This window comes from Thermobia domestica, chromosome 18, assembly GCF_964235325.1.
Source record: "Thermobia domestica chromosome 18, izTheDome1.hap1.1, whole genome shotgun sequence".
Lineage (NCBI taxonomy): Eukaryota > Metazoa > Arthropoda > Insecta > Zygentoma > Lepismatidae > Thermobia > Thermobia domestica.
Genome location: NC_137471.1, coordinates 61,847,813 through 61,870,315, shown reverse-complemented (window position 1 = coordinate 61,870,315; position 22,503 = coordinate 61,847,813). Strand labels below are relative to the sequence as shown.

Below are 22,503 nucleotides of genomic sequence, written 5' to 3'. Positions count from 1 at the left end.
CTCTCCTAACCGAGTCGTACGATTTTCTAAAATCTATAAATAGTTGATGTACCGGGGTATTGTATTCCCACTTTTTTTTTTCGAGTATTTGGCGAATGGTAAATATTTGGTCGATAGTTGATCGATTTCGTCTAAATCCACACTGATAATCTCCAATAATTTCATCTGCGTATGGGGTCAGTCTTGCTAATAGAATATTTGAAAGGATTTTATATGATATTGACAGAAGAGAAATGCCTCGTGTCGCCTTTCTTGTGAATCGGAACAATGATTGATTCTTTCCACTCTTGTGTAGCTCTATTTATTTTCGGTTGTCCTGACAACGACGTCCAAAATCATATTATTTAAAACAATTGAATATCTTTTTATATTGACATTATAACTAACTTATTTCTTTTTCTTTCTCTTTTTCTAATAGTAGAATCAGCCTAGTACATATTTAAAATACCTTACGGCCCAAAATTACAAGAAAATAACGATTTACAAGTATATATATATATATATATATATATATATATATATATATATATATATATATATATATATATATATATATATATATATATATATATACAACGTACTGTTGTAAGTTGAAAGCGAAAGTTTATAAAATGCGATAATGCAACATTGCTACAAGCGCTTTTGGTGGTATAAAAACATCTTTATAATGGAAAATCACCCTTCAAGAAAACGACCAAAACGTGTAAATGTTGATAGTGGCGACGATATTTTAGAAGAGCCAAATATTGCTAGAGACCTCTAAGCTGGAAAACAATGTTGGATCGAGCAACAATTTATGCTGTTTTTTTTTGTAAATTATGCTATTAATTTGACGAAAATTAATGGTCCAGCGATCAAATTCCAGCACAACTTTTCTTTTAATTTGGAGCGGAGGGGACACAAGTTCGGATACCATGTTGAACTCTAGGTTCCGTCTCCTTAGGATGTTATGAACATTCATCCCATGGAAAGCAATGGCAAACTACCATGGATTCACCTTGCCAAGGGACTTTTAGGTCAAATACATGCCTTCGGACAGGACATCACATCATCATTCATTAACAGCCATAGAATAACACATTGCAAAATTTTGACTCAGAATATATGCGAGACTGCGAGACCATGCGAGAAAGTCTCGCGCGAGACGCGAGACGAGACTCAAAATTTTATGCGAGACGCGAGACGAGACTTCACATTTGCGAGACGAGACGAGACGCGAGACGAGACCAACATTTGAGGCTGCGAGACGAGACGAGACTTTTCAATTTCTCGTCTCGTCTCGTCTCGCGTGCATCCCTAAGTGTAGGAGTCCCGCATAATTTTCTAAAAAATGATAGAATTTCGCTTATTTATACTAATATTACGTTAGTTTAGGTTAGTTCAGGTTAGCTTACGTTAGTTTATGTTAGGTTAGATTTGGTTACGTTATGTTACGTCTAATTACTTGCATCACTCATTTCTCCTGTAAATTTTGTGTTTTTTACGTGCTTCTGGACCCCTTGTACTAAACATACCCCCCATGTCCTTCCAGATATTCTTAAAATCTCTGCGCATCTTTCTGTTGTTCTCGTATCATCTATAAAATTAACATAATCAGCGTAGGCCATAACCTGGTGATTGGCATCCAGCGCTAGTCCCTGGTTACCATCTTTAATTTTCCTTCTAGCATATTACAGAAAAGAAAATTGAATAATAAATGGCAAAAGTGTTCGCTTGAGGTCACTCTGAACGTGAAAACTTGTGCACTAGTATTTTCCTACTCGTACTTTAGTTTATGTTATATTTAAATCCATCTTTATTGATATAATTATTTTCAACTACAAATCATGTAAAATAAATAATAATAATGATGATAATAACAAAAAATTGTAGAGAGAACATTGTTAAACATACGTCACAATTATATATTATTATATATTTTAAGTGTTTTGCTGTGTATTTATATATATTTACTGTTTTTATGTTTTGTAATATTTACGTATTTTTGGGATTTCTTTTAATTTATGAAGATGATTGTACGAATGATCCCTTTAATTTAAGATAGATGGGTTTGAATAAGTGAGCTCATGATCGATGAATCAACAGTTCATACACAGACTTTTCAAACTTTCAACACGTGGCAATTATGTTCTAAGAAAAAAATTAAGCTAAAAGTTTATATAAATATTGTTGTAAAGTAGATGTTTGCTGAAAAAGAGAAACAATTAAATACAACCTTATAGCTTATATGGGCCATTCACAGCACAAAGGGTTCATGTCCAACTACGCTGTTAAAACGAACAAAAACTTTCTTATTTCTGGAGAGGATATTTGTAATTCTTATAAATATTTGAGATCTGAATTCAAACATTAGTTTAGTTTTTCTGCTTCAAGGATAGTTTTCAACAATTTCCAGTAATTCCATAAATTGTACTGTAATTTGAGCATCTGAATGATATCAATGAATGAAAAGGAATTTACAGAGGTAAATTATAATCTGAAATCATCATTTTGTTATTAGGTTATTGTCCAGCAATTTCCAGTAATTTGCAGTAAGTACAAGTAACTCCAGCAATTTCGAAGTTAAATATAGGGATAATATGAATTTATTCACAGCGGCAATTTCAAATCTGAAATAAGAATTTCAATGTCAGGCAGGCCAGTAGCCAGCCCAAAAATTTAGGGGAGGGGCGGTAGAAATTAGAGGGGGGGCGATCCAACCATATTATAGTTCATCACCATATTATAGTTAATTAGCAAGCCTACCGTGAAAATTTTAGGAGCCAGTAAAAATTTAGAAGGGCCCAGCCCCTAGACCCCCTTGGATACGGGTCTGCTGTCAGGGATAGTTTTCCAGTAACTATAGTAATTTGTAATTTGAATATACCGATAATACGGATCATTGTTATTTCCAACGATAGTGGATTTGTGGAAAAAGTTGATAACATTACATTTTCCTTTCTTACCCTTTCCTAGATGTTGACATTACTGTTCAAATAGGTTGTATCCAACGATCAACCAGGAAGAAATAGTATGAAGTTAAGTTGATACCTACTAGAGCATTGCAAACAAATAATTTTCGAATGTTCCTTGAGCATTTTTGCCACATTGTTACAATTACTGAAACCTAATCCCCTGCAAATGTTGATATTCGATTTTTTTTGTATCGAGCACCGCTTGGAAAAACTATTTTCTGAGATGTTTATATATACAGGGTGTGTCAAAAGCCCCCTAGCATAGGGCAACTCCATTATCAGAGTTACAAAAAAATGTAAGAGGGAAAACCGTCTCCAAATACATTTCAATCTAAAGTGAAAAAAGTTTTTAAATCGGACGAGCCGTTTGGGCTGTACATTCTTTATGCGCCCAATGTTAAATGAAAATGCAACGTTGCCATTTACCTGAACCCACAACAAGTCAATGGAGTTACTGTCTGTTAAACGTGTCCATTACCGGCTACCATTTCAAACATGCGACCATTCATCACACTCTTACAAAATTTATCCACCTCCCGTTAAATGGCAACGTTGCATTTACATTTAACATTGGGCACATAAAGAGTGTACAGCCCAAACCGCTCCTCCGATTAAAAAAATCACTTTAGATTGAAAACATCATCTTTGAAGACGATTTTCCCCTTTACACTTATAACTCGAATAATAAGTTATCCTATGTCAGGGGACTTTTGAAACACCATATATATATATATATATATATATATATATATATATATATATATATATATATATATATAGATAGATAGATAGATAGATAGGGTGTTTAGGGTGTTTCAAAACAACACCGACAACCGACAACGTTTGGTAGATGATTCCTGACAGCAAGATAAAACAAAAAGTATAGACCAACCTGGATACACAAATGCTTCCTTTCGGAGTTATATGCTGCTCACGCAACTCCTAGGGTACTCACGCAACAATTTTTATGGAGGGGGCTTGGCTACAGGCATATAATCTGAAGTATTCATCAACTACCTGTATAAAAATTGTTGCGGAAGTACCTCAGGATTCTGAAACATGGATTTTTGGATAGGGCACATATTAGTTCCTAAGTGAAGTCTTGACCCGATTACAATAGTTCCCATAGTTTTGGAACTATGAACCTTTAAAGTTCATTGTTTCATGTTTTCGGCAGCCTATAACTCCGAAAGGAAGCATTTGTGCACCCAGGTTGGTCTATACGTTTTGTCTTACCTTGATGTCTTACCTCCCAAACGTTGTCCGTGTCATCAGGCCCGTATGCAAGGGGTCTAGGAGGGGCGCCCCCCTAAATTTTTATGCCCCCCCTAAAATTTTCACAGTAGGCTTGCAAATGAACTATAATATGGTGATTAAATATAATATGGTTCGATCGGGTCTCCCATAACTTCTACCGGGGCCTCCCTAAATTTTTGGGCTGGCTATCGGCCTGTGTGTCGTTTTGAAACACCCTGTGTAAATGAACCATGAAATTGGTTTACTACTTCACAAAAACAACATAAAAATCTCTTAAGTGAAATGAAAAATGTAATCTAGACATTTCAGTAAAATGTCTACTGTTAGGCCCCAGAAATAATGTATGTTTTTAAAGCTTTAAGTTGTGTCAAATATTGTCCCCTTAATTTAAGTAATGAAGCATGGAATGGGCCCATCAGTGGCGTATTTACGATTTTGTTTCGGGGAGGGGGACTTTGTTAACTTTCGGGGGAGGCTTTGCCTGAAAATGTGAAAAATCAGCAAGATATTTCATATACTTTACTATAATAAGTTAGTTTTCGGGGGCTTAAGCCCGGAAGACCCACCTAAATACGCCACTGGGGCCCACCATACACTTTCGAAAAGAATATTATCTGATATACATTTACTTAACATAAAGCGTAAATGTAATGGAGTCCGACCTTAGTAAAACTACAAATAGTACCGTTAGACATAATAAAAATATTTATTAAGATTTTAAATTTTAGCCAGGCTAAAATTTCGTCTTTCATATTATTCTACGAAAGACTAATACAATATACCGGTATTTGTCTGGGAGGGCCAAATATTAATTTTTTCCTCTCCCCCCTCCAAGAAAACTTCCAAATTAGGCGCTTGTGTTCACATTTTTTAGCAGTTATTCTGAAGGAATATTTACAAAAAATAGACAAAATTTCCATTTTGTGTGGGTGTCTTTCTTGTCCCGAATTATATTCTAACAATACTCTGCCAACATTTTTTTACATTATAAAAATTCTTTAGAATAAATGGGCATGAATCTTTCAAGTTCTGAAAGGAGCTTCACGTAGAGGTCTCAGTGGCGTATTTAGGGGGGGGTCGGGCTTAAGCCCCCCGAAATCTTACTATAGTAAAGTATATGAAATAACTTGCAGAATTTTCACATTTTCAGGCAAAGCCCCCCCCCCCCGAACCAAAATCGTAAATACGCCACTAAGAGGTCTTAAATATGTAATATGCCTTAAATGACCAAAATTGAACTTGAATCCCTTGTGCACCGAACGCTTCATACATATGTATGCAGTTTCATCTGATCAGCTTACTGTGTATAAAGAAAATAGTGTCCTAATACGCTTTGATGTAATATAAAATTCTTGCTTTCAACAGCTTTTGGTCGCTGCTGCAGCCAATGTTGCAAACTTGTCACCGGGAATGAATTTGGGGTTTTCAGCAGTTGCTTTGCCCCAGCTCCTTTCACTTAATAGTACCATACCTATCACAGAAGAAGAAGGATCATGGATAGGTGAGTATAGTTCATGTTCAGACAAGTAATGTCGTTTAAACATACACCTGTAGCCACTTATGTTGTCTACAGAGTTGAATTCAAATTTGTTTCTGTGTCTGAAAGGAGAGCGCTTCAGGAACCGTTAGACATCATTGTATTAAAAAATTATAAATTCAAAAGTAAAAACTTATTACTCGAATTTAAAAAAAAGTAAATCTGTGTTTTATATTGTGAAAGCTGGATGAATTTGCAAACTTTGGCGGTCAAATACTTCCGGTTTCAGCAAAGAGTAAGGTTAGCCCATGAGACGAGACGATACAGCATATTCGTGACGAAATGAGGATCTTGCAATAGAAACACACATACTTTTGAGACAATATATCACTTTCACGAGCCCTTCGTACTAGCTAGTGTGCTCACTTTTGGTAACGGGGTCCCAAGTTTTTATTCTCGGAAGGAGAGTATTTGAACGCATTACGATGGCAGTCTCGGATTTCATATTGAGCTGTAGATCTACCTCTCGTATAGCCTCAGACACTATACTCCAACCAACTAACTTAAATAATTTACACGACACATTTTCGAGACAAGACTGGGCTCAAACATTGTGTCGTATACAACCCATAAAAGATAAGGGCGGAGATGAGATGTATCCTTGAGACGTTACTCGCTCTCTTACCATTTATTTTTCTTTGATGCATCGGACCCGGTAATCCAGTAAGATTTCCAATGTTTATGTATAGCATATTTTAGAAGTTTTAAAAAAGAAAGTTAAACGCGAGGATTGCCTGTTTCTAATTTGCATTTACAAATTTAATACTCATCACAATAACTCACTCATTTACTCTATGGCCTCTAGAACCAGGAGATTGAATCCTGCGTTCACAAAACCTCTCCATTGATTTCTGCTCTTAGCCACCTGAATCCAGTTTCTACTTTGTATTCCTATATCTGCGAGATCCATCTTAATATTGTCTTCCCATCTGCGCTTAGGTCTTCCTAATAGTGGTTTCCCGATTGGATGGTTAAAATTTTGAAAGCGTTCGTACTTGCCTCCATTCTGGCTACATGACCCTCCAACTTGAACCTCCTACACTTGATAAACCCTAACAATGCTTGGTAAACGGAATAAACTATGCAGTTCCTCATGAAGTATCCGCCAGTCCCCATTCTCGTTTCTTTAGGGTCAGAATATTCGTCTCAGGATTTTGTTCTCAAACACTTTTAGTCTGTGTTCTTCCCTCAGAGTAAGCGACCATGTTTCGCAACCATACAGAACAACATACACGATTATTGTTTTATATATTTTAAGCTTCAAATTCCTCGTCGGAATTCACGACGACAAAACATTTTGAACTAAATAATAACACGAATTTTTTGTTTTTAGTTGACATTTAATGTCTTCATGGATGTGGTTTTGGTCTGTTAACATTGTTCATAGATATTTAAAAGTATGTAATTTTTCATTTTGACGTATCCATATAATTTGTAGTTTTAAGATCACAATTTGAACACAACAAACGGAAGTTTATAGTTACGATAGTGGACTTCAGTTGAAATTTGTCAATCTAAGCACAGGCAAAGCTCAGTTTTATGCTAAGCGACAGCGCTCCGAATTTCCTTCAGTCGGGAAGGTTATAATATTGCAATGTTTTTATACATATTCAGGTCAGTCTACGCACAAAAGGAAGCGACTCAACCATTCACACGTGTCTGTTTCGGCACACCTCTTTCTTTACACATGGCAACGTCACGCCACAGTGTTAGTTTTATTCTAGTCCACACGCCATTAACTGTGTCTCACGCTTTAGTTTCCTTCCTTATCTTGCTTTGGAGCAAGGATGTTATAAAATAGAGGATCTGACCATACGTATCTTCATCATATGAACTCAATAAAGCCGAAAACCAATCGAGCATCGTCTCAGCTGGCACGTCTGATTGGCTACTCTCGTTTCCGCCATGATTGTTGCCTCGAAACATTGTGATCTTAGTGGGGCGGAGTGGGCAGAGTAGATGTGGCGAAGCTGTGACGTATGGCTTCACGATTTTGTTGTATGGACAGATCCTCTATTTTATAACATCCTTGCTTTGAAGACTCTCGAATAACATCTTTCAAAAAGGACTAGCTCAGGAGAGTAATGCTCCCGGAAGTAGGAGGGAAAACACAGTTCTGATTGGTTGGCGTTATCTATGTCTTGCCACGTTGCGTTCAAATAGCAGAATTCAGACGATTGCTGTTGGTCCTCGTGGCCGAGTGGGCTAGCGCTGTATGCTAGTAACGAAAATCTCTTTTGGTGTGAGTTCAAACCCGGCCCGACGAAAGTTTTTTTAACATTTTTTTTTCATTTTTATAACACTTTTTAAACTAAAATAATACGAAAATAATACTCAAAAATGTGATTTACTTACTTTTGTGCAGATAAGTAGTAGTAGTAGAAACGGGTTAGAAGCCCCGCAGGGCTCGTTTTGTTGCCCTTGTACTCCATGATATAAGGCTCGTTTTGTTCCCCTTGTACTAAATGATATAGATTTTGTGACCAACTTAAAAAAACTGACTAGGATAACGCGTAAAACAGCTGGCTAGAGTAGCGCGCGAAAAAACGTAGTTCCGGGAGTATTACTCTCCCGAGCGGGTCGTGTTCAAAATATTTACTGTACGCAGCAGACTACTAAACATTGGTAAAATAGTGGTTAATCTATGCCAAACAAACAATAACGCACGTGGTAACAAACACAATACAACAATAATAGTGACATTCTCATACAGAAATGAACCATTGAGTGTTTTTTGCCCTTTGTGACTTGCCACATAATTTCTTCTTGACTCGTAATTTCCCCCCCGCAAGATAAGAGTTTGCAGTGCATGTGTTGTACGGATGTCTTCCTGTTCTGCCTAATGTCCCTCCAGCACTTTGTAACACATTTTCTATCTAATGTTATTTTTAGGCAGAACAGGAATTCCTGTTCTGCTTAATCCTCTTTGTGCATCTTCGCAGAAAGGGATATTTCGATTTAAGGGAAATTTAATACTAATTATTTTCCCGACAATTGCTGTTGCTTTCAGGACCTCTTCATTTCCTTATATCATTTCAGCTTCTCTGAAATCAAATTAGCAATGTTATGCTATGATTTAAATTCAGCATTATAAGAAAAGGAAAGTAACAGAGCAACTAAACGTTCATGATAATGTTGCAGTGACAAAACAGAAACCATATTTTTATTATTTCTGTTTTAGTAAAACGAAACCTATGTAGAATAAGTTATTTAATTGGTGTTTCTTATTAAGGCATTTTCCATTATTCAACAATGCTCTATATAAAGTTAACAGTGCGCTTTGATGATGTACTTGTCAAAAATGAATTTTTTTTCAAACATTTTATAGTCATTTTTTTTATTAATGCAGCATTTTGGTAAGTTAGCACAAGCGTATTTACGTGAGATTTTAATTATTTTTGATTATTAAAAAATATATTAAAATACCGAAAAAAATCATCGAACAGCTTTAAGTTATAAGGATGGGAGAGGGAGAATATTCTTATTCAATGGTCAATGATTAATCTTTAGTATGAAAGGTCGCAGACTCAAATGTAAGTTCAGAGCTCCTCCGTGGCTAAGCGGTTAGCGTACGTGCCTTTGGCGCGGGAGACCCGGGTTCGATTCCCGGCGGGAGCTCATGTGGTTCGGATTCCACGTTAATAAGTAGGTCCACGTCTCACATAGCCTCGGTGCTGAAAGGGACGCTAAACTGAAATTCAACTCAACTCAACTCAAATGTAAGTTCAGGATGAAAAAACATTATCGTTCGGGACTCGGTGGCTCAGTGGTAGATTCTCACGTGTCATACGAGAAGTACGTGGTTCCGTCCCTGGCAGCATGAGATTGTGGTGGACAACATCGTGTCTGTTTTTTCGTATTATCTCACATTCCCATTCCACCAATTATTTCATATTCGTTCATTTCATGACCACTCTTCTCTTTAAGCTTAAATGGTATAATAATAGAATGTAATGGTATTTCAATTCATTACTACTCTATAACACTTTGTAATCTGTGAAAAATCATGTTCTGAAATGGTTAGTATTTTGTTAGTGTTAACTTATGTTAAGAAACATCATTTCAAGGTCTTATATAGCAAAATAAGACAATGAACAGACATCTTAATTATAATAGTATCAAAATCAATAAGAATCTCTGAAATATTGAAAATTGTAATATTTTAACAGAAGAGGGCAATCCACATTTGAAATAAGTTATGGATTAATCCATATGAAGTGGTCCAGAGGTGGTTGCTCGACCATTTCCGAAAATTATAGAAATTCGAGTGTGGTGAACCTTGTATATGAGAAGGTCAATAACACTATTCACGTTGTCGTACGTACTGTACAAGTGTTCCTGAATGGCGGTCATCTTTGTTGTCGGTGGAGTGCTTTTTTTTTTTTTTTTCATTTGCAAGCGTTTTACGAAAACTACAGTTGCTTAGGAAAAATAAACACACTGCTGAGCAAGACTGCACTTACTTAGTATAAAAACACATTTACACGTGACGTTTCGATCTTCTAGCCAAGATCCTCATCAGACATACACTACGTCTACGACTATGAGTGTACGTCTGATGAGGATCTCGGCTAGAATATCGAAACGTCACGTGTAAATATGGTTTTATATTAAATAAGTGCAGTCTTGTTCAGCAGTGTGTTTATTTTTCTGATTTGATTTGCAAGACGTATGATTATGATTGTGTGTACAGTTGCTCAGGAGGTACGACTTAGACGAACAACAAACAAAAACGAATGTTTAGAAAAGAGACTGATGTACATGGAGATCATACACTCTTGTTTCTAAATAAATATGCACAAAAAAAATGTAATTCTATATGTGGATAAACTATTCCAAGAAAATCATGACTGATATTACATGGAGAAAAAAGTGAGGACATGATAAAAACGCGAAGAAAGCACTCGCTTGACGATGGTCGTAGCCCAGAAAAATTTAAGTGATTGGATATGTTTTATGCTAGATCTCAAAAACTACGCATGATTCAGCAATTAGGTCCGCTTTTGTTTCTGTTCAGCTGTGCTAAAGCTTGCGAGTGGCGTTTGTTCCACCTTTCTTCCTCCATGATCATTGCCACGTCTACAGGATGAACAAAGACAAACCAAAAGAGAGTAGACATTTTCTCCACATCTCATTCTGCTTCCAGTTTAGGGTTCCTAATTTCATTTTACCATATGAGATGACCCCCTGAATTTGACATTTATAAACTGTGAGAGGGGAAAGGTGATAAGCCTAGATCTCAAGAGCATGCCTACTCTGTACATTGTGCTGCAGAAGCAATCATTTATTAACACTTTTCTATTGCACTGATGTTATACAATGAAATTTCATAGCATTAAAAAAAGTCTAATTGTCTTTGTTTCTTTTTGTATTTCTAGCTAGTGTATCAGCTTTGACAACACCCATAGGTTGCCTTGTGAGTGGCTCTCTGATGGATCGATTTGGGCGCAAAGTGGCTATCCTAGCTATCAACGTACCATGCATCTTTGGGTGGCTTCTCATTGCAGTGGCACAAAATTTGCCAATGATCTACACAGGAAGAGCTCTTACAGGTTTCGGGCTTGGTTTGGCCAGTGCACCAGGACCAGTATATGTGGGCGAGGTTGTACAGCCGCAACTGAGAGGAATGTTAGTTTGTTGGTCATCCATATCTATGTCATTTGGTATATTAATTGTGTATATCATGGGTGCATACCTTGATTGGCGAACAGTATCTGGAGTAAGTACATTGTTCCCATTGGTCGCTTACATACTGATGTCCTTATGTCCAGAAAGTCCCTCATGGTTGGTGTCCAAAGGACGTATAGAAGACGCTGAGAAGGCAATGCTTTGGCTACGAGCTGGTAGTTCCGTTGCAAAGACTGAATTCGAGGAAATACTTTCTCACAGGTCAAAAAACAGAAAAGATTCAACAACTCTCAGAGAATTGATTGAACTGTTCACTCGTCCAGAAGGATACAAACCGTTTATAATAATGAATATGTTCTTTGTGTTTCAACAGTTCTCAGGTATTTATGCTGTGATATTTTACTCTGTGAATGTGGTTAATGAAGCTAGTGAAAATATTGATGGATATTTGGCAACTATTTTCATAGGATTATCCAGACTTGTGGTATCAATATTGGTTAGTTTTGCGTTAATGAAAATTGGAAGAAGACCACCAGCTATAGTTTCTGGTGTTGGAATGACAGTATTTATGGGAATTTTAGCCGTTTTTACGTACTTAGAAAGTATTAATGCAGTGGATAAAGATAATGTTTCCGTCAATTGGATTCCAGTAGCAGCTATTGTATTGTACATTTTTACAAGTACCATAGGGTTTCTTACTCTTCCGTGGGCAATGATTGGTGAAGTTTTCTCCACGAGGACACGCGGAGTTGCTGGAGGAATTACAACGTGCCTTGCTAACCTAATGATATTCGTGGTAGTGAAAACATATCCAAACATGATAAACTCTTTCAAAAACTATGGTGTATTCTTTTTCTATGATGCTGTATCCTTATTAGGGACAATATTCGTTATATTTTTTCTTCCAGAGACCAAAGGAAAAAGTCTTCAAGAAATTGAGGATTATTTTTCAGGCGCTGATAAGAAGGTTGAAGATAATCCAAAACCAATTCTGTTAACAGAAGAGAGCACTTTGGGTACATAAAAGGAAATCATTCTATACCTAGTATATGTATTTTTTATATGATGATGGTATTATTTTTTATTAAAGATATAGTACAGAAGTATTGGAAACTATTTATTCGATTGAACTGACTATAATTGTTATGATGATCCATGGCAGCGTTTCCCAACCGGTGTGCCGCGGCACACTGGTGTGCCGCAAATGGGCCGCTGGTGTGCCGCGAGGCAATCGAAACATAATTATTAATTCTATTGCAATTGTGAGGGAAAATGCTTTCACATTACTTTGAGCGTCTACTATGAATCTACAATTTTAAGTTCCATACTGTGTTACTATTCTGTACATTTTTAATGTTAAAAAGGTATTTGTTGTAATTGTTATCACCATTATTGCTTCTTTATTGTTGCAGACAATTTCGTTACTTGAAATTTTAAAATATTATTCAATCATTTCGAGAAAGCAAACCTCCATACAAATTACCCTCATTTGTGTTTTAAAAGTACAAGAGATTTGTTTGTTCGTTTGTTATTTAGTAATCTTCCTTCTTAGTGGAAGGTTGGATACAATTTATAAACCTGAGTCTTATATTTCATTGTAATTGTTTTCTATTTTTAAATTAGAATGGAAAATAAGCATAATGATTTACCACGGATTGAAACCAGTGATCGAACCTTCTTGTCTGTGAAAAAGATATCAGTAATCACAGAAAAAAATACCAAGGTGTTTTATGTTTACAAATAATAATAATAATAATAATAATAATAATAATAATAATAATAATGATAATAATAATATTTTAATGAGTGTGCCGCGAGAATTCAAGTTACACCCGTAGTGTGCCGTAAGTTGAAAAAGGTTGGGAAACACTGATCCATGGGATATGCTAATACGCCCAAAACGAAAACTTACAATATACAAATCGTCTATTAGGTCCTATTTCGTCTATTAGGTGTAACATTTAGCAATAAACAAGTCTATACAGGCTACACACATACGTGGAGTACTATTAGCTTCAAGAGTAGAACCAAATGTTCCTTTCGTTAAAACTAATGATGCAAATTCTATTGTTTACTAGCACTGTTAGAATTTTTCAAGTATTGTTCCTCATTATTAGAATAATTGTCAGGCCTGTAACCAGCCCTAAAATGTAGGGGGACTCGGTAGAAGTTAGGGGGGCGATCCAACCATATTATACTTCATTTGCAAGTCTACCGAGCCTCCCTACCGTGAAAATTTTAGAGGGACAATATTTCCCGGTAGCATGTGTTTCACTGTTGTAAGACAGTTATTGATACAATCTATGACTTAGCAATGCATGACGGGTTCAATTCCCGGCGGGAGCTAATTTGGATCGGATTCTACGTTAATCAGTAGGTTCATGCCTCATATAGTTTCGCTGCTAAACGGGACGTTAAATTCAAAATCAACTCAACTCAGCAATGCATGATTTACGAGGGTGGATCAAAAAGTAATGCCTCGCTATAATTTTGGTTCTGTTACAGCTACTGAATTATCTATGCATATTATAGAGGTAACCTTACTCGACTATAATGTAATATTTTCTTCTTTTTAGATTTACCGATTAGAACCACGGATCGCAAGCTAAGAGAAAGAATCATCATTGAATTTCTGTCAAAAGAAGGTTGTCCACTTTAAGAAAATCCATAATCGCTCGAAAAAAATGTTTTAAGGAGACGCCGTAATGAACAGCAGAAATGTGTGGAGTTGGATGAAGAAGTTTCGAAACGGGAAAGCAGAAATTGCAGATACACTGAGAAGTGGCGGGCCGCCAGAAATCAGTCATAGGTGCAAATCGAGAACATGTTGAATTTATTTGAGACAGGGACATTACACTTCAGAATGTTATTGATCCATTGAGCTCCTCATATGGCTCTGCATAAGGAACAATTGCTGACTTGGGATATCACAAAATTTGTGCTGAAACAACTTTAAAATCATGGTTCAAGAAGCAAACCGCTAAAGTTTTCCAAAATGGCTTTGATGCCTGGGTTCGACAATGGCGCGCGAATATGTTCAAAATCATGGACTCTATGTTCAACGGCAGTTTTCTGTACAGAACAGGCTATGATCTGTAATACCTTTTGCTGTTATATGTTCCTTAACACAATTTTATGCCACAGGAGGCATTACTTTTTGGTCCGCCTTCGTACATATAAAGTACAATACATAATTAAGTAATTGAGATGGAAGACCCGGGTTCGATTCCCGGCGGAAGCTCATGTGGTTCGGATTCCAGGTTAATCAGTAGGTCAGGGGTGTAGCCAAAGGGGGGCCCATCGGAGCCAGGCACCCCCAAATGGTTTCCTTCTCCCCCAAATGGCCAGCTTTTAAAACATCATAGTAAAAATATCTCGCTTCAGTCATTTAAAAGTAACAAAGTTTATTGACAATTAATAATTTATGGTAAAATAGTATGGAGAAATATTGCTTTTTTCATACCGATCGAAAAATAGTATAGTATTTCTTCCTTATACTGATCGAAAAATAGGATACTTTTTTGAGACAGCAGATTACACAATTTACTGCGATTTATATTTGACAGTTTGAAGATAAACGTTTTAACAAGGTACTACAAATACAGCCATAAAACAAAGGTACTAAACTGATTTGTAAGTACAGTATATTTTTATATGCTTTAACAAGTGTTTTAAAAGACATAGAGGATGGAAAATTTGGTGAAAAACAATGTTTTTATTCAATTTGGATTTCATTCGCTCTCTTTTCTTTCTACTCAGTGTAATAAAATAATTATGTTTTTCTTAGTCACGAATAATAAATAAATATTTTTGTCAGGAAACCGTGAAAACAAAATAAGTGAAATTACAAAGAAAATCAATCTTGTGTAGATAGGTTCTGTATACAAGGTCTTAAATTTAAATAGAAAGGTAACCAAGAAAAGTTTTGTTGCTTGTTCACCCACCACCTTCGAACATCGATATGTCTTTAACCTGGAAGATCAAAAATAGTCCCCATCAGCATTGACGACCTTCTGAAAATATTCTGGAAGACCATGGAATCCATCGCGGTTGGCCGTGAAACGAAGAAAGTATTAGGTGCATTTTGGACTTTTACTAGGGGTTTGAACTGGCGTCCTCTAAGGTGATTGTCCGAAGAATGGAACAGGTGATAATCGAACAGTGCAATACCCGGGGAATACAGTGGTTGCAATATTGTTTCCCATCCAAGGTGGAAAATGGTGTCCTGAGTCATCCTAACCACGTGGGACTTAGCGTTGTCCCGTAAACCAGGACACATTTGCAATTCAGAAGTGATGGCTCCAGAGTTTTAGTTTTTGTTGAGCACAGCTCAACTGCTGACACTACACAGTTGCATTGATACTCTGACCAGCTGGTAGTAGTTCCCGATGCACGATGCAAAAAAAAAAAAAAAAAAAAAAAAAAAAAACAGAAGGACCTTATTCTGGTACAGTGCTGGTTTCGGCTGTTTTGAAACCGGTTCATGGGATGCTAACCAATGATGACGGCGCCGTGGAGCTTCGTATAGGACACACTTTTTATCACTTGTCAACGCCCTGTCCAGAAATGGCTCCGAAACAGTAAATAAACACAGGCGACTGCCGCGTTGCCTTCCGGCCCGGAGTCAAAATATGTGAGACCCATCGACCTAACTTGTAGTGCTTCACAAGTTGATGGAGGTGCTACCGAATGGTTTCTCCACACACTGAATTGTAGTCCCAGTTCCTCTTTGTACCTGTGTTGGTCTTCTGCCACGTGGTGTTTTCGGGAGTTTCTTCATCGTCCTTAAACTTGTTAAACCATCGCTGCAATGTCCGCGTCGTCACGACACCCTCACCAAAGGCCTGGCATATCTTCTGTCCCGCTACAGCGGCGTTTGACCTCCATTTGAACTCGTTCAGCATACATTCTCTTATGACGCTCTGTGGATGTCCCATGTTCCCTCTGTCTTTACGCAAGTTCACGGTGTATCTGAATTGCCAGAACCAGGCAGTATGTTGGATATACCTACACCAACAACTGACGTTCGCCTTATCTCCACTCGCATTCAACTCACGGTGTGAGGTCCAATTGAACACAGACCTCCACGAAAAGTGACAGAACTTTCTTGGTTACCTTTATAGTTATGCACGAAGGTATAGCGTTTGGTCCCGGGCAGTAGTTCTTTATTAAGCATAACAAAAACTATCTTGAATATAATTTATGGATAATAATAATAATAATAATAATAATAATAATAATAATAATAAGAAGAAGAAGAAGCTAAAATAGTGTTTTTAGTTTTCCAGAAGAAAACCAAAATTTTCCTTTCTTTCAGGCCTCAAAAACACTAGCAGTAATACTTTTTTTTTTACTTTGTACATTATAGCTGCCTCCCCTCAAAAACGACGGGCCCCCCTACACAAACCTGCTAGCTACACCCCTGCAGTAGGTCCACATCTTATATAGCCTCGCTGCTGAACGGGACGTTAAACTCACTATCAACTCAACAAAAAATTCAGTAAATAGTCGGTTACAGAATGTTCAAAATTATCGCTTATCATTATTTACAATAACCATATACTATCTAGTAACACAAAGATTTGTTTTTATCGATTTACTCGAAAACGTGAAACGCTACAATTTACGCTAGTTCGATTCTATGGCCGGGTAGCCAATTTGAAACGTTATTACTTTAAATTGTATCCGTAGCTGACATTAAGGGAAAGGAAAGAAAGAAAGAAAAAAAATTTGGGTCGCCGACATTATTCCTTTCTTACGCTATAAACATAGACCAGTAAGTACAACGCTATTTAACTCCAGGCTCTTGCACACTAATGGCATCGTCGACACTGAGGGAGAAAAGATTAGAAGGGAAAAAAATCATTTCAGAACAACACCACATATATCACAACTCTGTTTATTTAACTCTCTTGTAATAACGTATAATATTGGAATTAGCATTAACATTAGTGATCATGGACAGCTAAACTCAATTGTCAGAAAAAAATCATATGTATTTAGTCTCAAAAGATTTTAGAGAACTTCTAGCGCCAACACAACTCAAGATAAGTAACGACAATATCTAAACAGTATCCTTAATAACAGTAAGAGAGTTGTTTACATTCCTCGACTAAATATTAGTACACAATCTTCGGTAGGTTACTTCACAAAGAGGAAATTACCAATTACATTACTGTTCATAAAACATCTCATTGTAGAGGGAGTAAACATGTGGCTGTGTCGATTAACCTTCCTCCCTAGGCACATAACGTCTCCACTACTTCCGCAACCAGCTGTTAAGAGGGCATTTCCCTTGATATAACTTACAATTAACAGCGGCGGTAATAACAATACATACTGCAGAAACATTATAGGAAGTACAAGACCAGCCAGTAAATTGGACTCTACCCCTTAGCCATCGCTAATCAATCTTTACTTCATCAAACGTAGTGCTTGAGAAAATAGACAATACGGAATGCCCGCTACTGGACGAACACGGGCTAGATGGTAGCAAGTGATACATTATACATTTACACAACTCGGGGAAATGATTCCATTCAAAGCAAGAGAGAAACGGTGTTGATATCAGACTACCCCGCAGGCGTATGATTCGACTTACTGGATAGAGACTCACTTTCATTTACTCGGACATGTTACGGACAAGATTTACTTTAAGCGATATTATAGACCTTGTAGAATTGATGCACATATATGTAAATACACTGAAGAACCAATGCTTAATAAATGTATGTATGTTGTTTTGCTTTATAAAAACGATGTGAGACAATAAGATAAACACACGATGGTAATAATATAACGTTTAGATATTATAAACAGAGACAACTTGGACGAATTATATGAACGGTGGACAATTTCCTTCACAACTTCCTGGACGACATTACTTCTTTCGCAGGATGGAATAGAGAATACTGAAACATAGTTACCTGGGACGGTGACCAAAGCTCACCCAACCTTTTTCCCCCTTTACGAGTAGACAACATTGGCACCATGGGCCAGTGCAAAGGGCTCCATTCGGGACAGCATCCTAGGGTGGCGACCGGTTCCGATGACTTCTTCGGCATCTCACCACGTAGCAACTGCAACCATAACCTCAATGCAGGTTGATCAAACGGTAACCTCTTCTTGGCCAATAGCAAGCAAGTATGCTTCACCACTACTCTCACCAGGTAGACAAGATTTTTACTGCAAAGCTGCTGCAACGCTCACGTTCACAACAACGACCGCAGTCAAGAGCATTTAAGTCCCACAGAAGCAGGTGGAATCAGACGACGAGTGACAAAGGACGGAGTACCATATTAAGGAAAACAGAGGACGGGGAATCACTACTTCAAGAGGACGAGGCCATACACAATCGAATGTGGTCCCAAAGACGAATTTAGAGGACTATTGAATTTCAACTTTCATCACGGCAGTGATTAGCGAGTGTTACACTAATCCCAGCAATATTCCGGACACGCACAAGCTGAGTGTTTATGGGTGAATTATTGTGATTCACTGCACGTACACTAATCCAACATCGCTGTTCGACCACGGCAGCTCTTGGAGAGACATTTATGTTAGAAGACGATCACTTACTGCATGATTTGCAGTAATTTCGTGTCCAAGGACATGAACCAAAACTACGCCTCCATCCCAACTTCAGCCATGTTTGTTTTGTACAAAGAGCTGAGACAAAGGGGAGCACGCTTCCGCAGCCCGCTTGCTTTTGATTGGTTTCTCCTTACTACGCATCAGAGCGTAATACCGAAACAACAACGTTAATAATAAAATATATATGACTAAATAAAAATAAAAATTATATAAATAAGCGTTTATATAGGTGTTTATAATTAATCCCTCTGTTTAAACGAAACACAAAATTTCAAAATTATTTCAAACAGTCAGCGCTATTCTCAGAAGCCGCTCAACACAAGACATAGACATACAAAGGAAAAAATAGCGTATTCTGATTACATGCACTAGTCCAATTGTCGACCATCTTGAATCCTTCACGAGAGTCGAGAATTGAGAAAATATAAAAGAAAATAACATTAACTAAGAGCTGATTAAACATTTCTACGAATAATCTCTTTGAGAAAATGTAACGCTCAAAGAGGAACGTTACAAACGGCGCATGAGAATATCATTTTGTTCAGCTCAGAGAGGTCTATGACGTACTAGGTCTGTAGACAAAGAAACCTAACTTTCAAAAATTAAGATCAACGAAACTGTCCCCAACTTTCTGCTTGCCAGTACCGTGCAATGGGAGTTTTCTCAAACTTTTTTTTTTTTAAACGGTTATTGCATCATCCTACTTTGTGTCATTCTGATATTGCGAGCTTTGAAGTGAAGTTGTGTTCTTTGCTTGTGTTGATTTTGTGACATTACGAAAATGAACATTTTGGAAGAGCAGCATATGTGCATCAAATTTTGTTTCAAATAGGGAAATACATTTATAGGATTTTGGGAAGTGGTACAGAATGTATACGGTGAAGAATGAAGAAACCGAATCTAATGTTATGCATAGTTTCAGCGTTTCAAAGCAGGAAGAGCATTTATCAAAGACAAGGCCAAACTTGAATGCTCATCAACAGCAAATGATGATGTTCACGTTTAGAAAGTGTGTGAGATAATACAAAGAACATTGTTGTTTAAGTGCCCGCGAAGTTAAATTCATTAGAAGGAGGTAAAAAATCAGTGAATCGTTCTGCCATCTAATCTTTGTTGAAAAATTGAATATGGTTCGATGCATCGTCTTGCTGCAAACTTCTTTCCATGGTGAAAATATTATGAATCGTGAAAACGAAGACCATAGTTTCTTGAGAAACATCATAACAAATGACGAGGCTTGGATCTATAGCTGTGACGATGAAAGAAAGGCACAATCATGCTAATGAATGTGAAAACTTTTCGCCGAGATGTAAGAAATCAGGCCAAAAGTCACAAAGCCCTAAAGTGATGCTTTTTGCTTTCTTTGAGTTCCGTGGTGGTGTTAATTATCAATACGTCTCAGGTAATCAAACTACGAAAAGCAGTATTATTTAGAAGTAACGAGACGTTTCAGGAAGACTGTGAGGAATAAGAAATCGGAAGCTAAAATAAATAAATAAATAAAATGAAATGAAACATGGATGCTGTACCATGGTAATACTCCTGGCCATTTGTTCCTCTTCATTAGGGAGTTTATAGCAAAGAAGAATACAACTGTTTACTAGGGTGGGTCGAAAAAAATCAAAATTGCTTTTTCAAGTACCTTTCCCAATTAATACCGCCGACTAGTTGCAATTGGTTTATATCTTCCGGTCACGCAAGTGCTGTAAAATTTGTCGAATTGGGAAAAATCCACATTTCTACGATAATTGTTATCTACCTCAACTTTTCAATATTTAAGTGCGATAGCTGTAGTCGAACCTTACTCGAACTGATAATGATTTAGAAAAAAAAAAAAGTTGTTCAAATTAGTCCGCTCGCGCAACAGCTGTGAATTCTAAAGAATTCAGGCGCTCGTTGTAAGAATTGACAGCTGTTGCGCGAGCGGAATATCTTGACTAATTTGAACAACTATTTTTTTTTCTAAATCATTATCAACGCGAGTAAGGTTCGACTGCACACTTGAATATTGACAAATTAAGGAAGATAACTATCGTAGAAATGTGATTTTTTTTTTCAAATTCGGCAAATTTTAGAGCGCATGCTCAACCAGAAGATATAAACCGATTTTATATCTTCCTTTTTACTCCTTTTTAGTTCCCCAATTCGCAGCTTTTCCACGGTATTACGACTTAGAAAACAACTTTGTGTTTTTTTCGGCCCACCCTACTGTTTACCCCATTCACCCTATTCGCCCGATTTGGAATATGCAGACTTCTTTCTATTCCCAAAATTGAAATTCACTCTGAAAGGTCGCCGTTTGCAATCCACGGAAGAGATAACAAAAAGCTATTCATAAAGTGTGTTTCACCACCAGTGGCGGATCCAGGGGGGAACGATCGGGGCGATCACTCCCCCAGAAGAGGAGACTTTCTTATTTTATATATATAAATAAAACCCATTCCAGAGTTTGAAGTTCTTAAAAGTAGCTCTAAGCAGCAGTATGACAACCCACCGCCCCCCCCCAGAAGTCGGTCCTGGATACGCCCCTGTTCACCACGCATTTCAGCAGTGTAAGACGCGCTGCAAACGACGGTTCAATATCACAAGGAGTGAGTTTGAAGAAGATAAATCTGGTTAGTTGGATTGATAGGAGTTTAACATCCCTTTCAGCATTGATAGTACTTCTGTGTATGAGACATAGACGTATAATTTAACGTGGATCCAAACCACATGTGCTGACAAGTAACACTTCGCTCTTTCGAATCAGAAATGGTGCAATTCGACACACATCCTGAATAGGGATGTGCACGAGACGAGTCGAGACAGGATTTTCCTGACAAAATTCGAATCAAGACACGGCTCTTCCAATAGTAAAATATAAATTTTTCGAGTCGAGACCACTTTTACAGCACATTTTCGAGACGAGACAACCACAAATCTTGTCTCGTGCGCATCCCTAATCCTGAAAGAATCAGTGCTAATTAAGACACAGATGGATTCCTAGCATCAGTCAGCAATGGGTTCGGGAGTTATGGGACTATAAAGTTAAAATAGAAATCCATAGGAAATACAGCATTTCCTTGACGTCTCTTTCTGCTAAACTTGTGTAGTATACCACATAGAAAATATATTATCTATTAATGACGAGAGGCAAGAAGAAGACAGCATTCAAACAGGCAACAAGACTGAATTTGATTTAAATCAAAGAAATGTTATTGAAGTACGTTGGAAGTATTTACGGAGAACAATAGATATATTTCACCATACCCTCCCCCCAGTGGCGTAGGGAATGGGGAGACCCAGAGGCACCCCCAAAGAGGTCCGACAATGTACTTTGGTACTTTGATGTTTGTAAATTTTATGTTTATATATTTTCTTGTTTGTAATTTCTCTATACGCTATAGCAGCACTTCTCCCCCCCTCCAAACACACATCCTGGCTACGCTACTGGTTTGAACTACGTTTGTACTGGAACGTACCGCAAAAATATCCGTTTGTACCACTTCCGGTACAAAGATATAAGAGCTTTTAAGTAAGGGGGAGGGCTGTGGA

The 22,503-nt window shown here is 37.3% G+C and overlaps 1 protein-coding gene across 4 annotated transcripts in view; it reads left to right on the top strand.

Annotated features, from left to right (window-relative positions):
- Positions 1-12,482, top strand: part of LOC145676132 (facilitated trehalose transporter Tret1-like) — a 39,437-nt gene extending 26,955 nt beyond the window's left edge. For all 4 annotated transcript variants that reach the window (XM_081747039.1, XM_081747037.1, XM_081747036.1 and 1 more), the window contains 2 exons: positions 5,577-5,712; positions 11,127-12,482. In XM_081747039.1, coding sequence (XP_081603165.1) covers positions 5,577-5,712; positions 11,127-12,400 — 1,410 coding nt within the window. In that variant the 3' untranslated portion in view covers positions 12,401-12,482. The remainder of the gene's footprint in view (positions 1-5,576; positions 5,713-11,126) is intronic.
- The last annotated feature ends 10,021 nt before the right edge of the window (positions 12,483-22,503 follow it).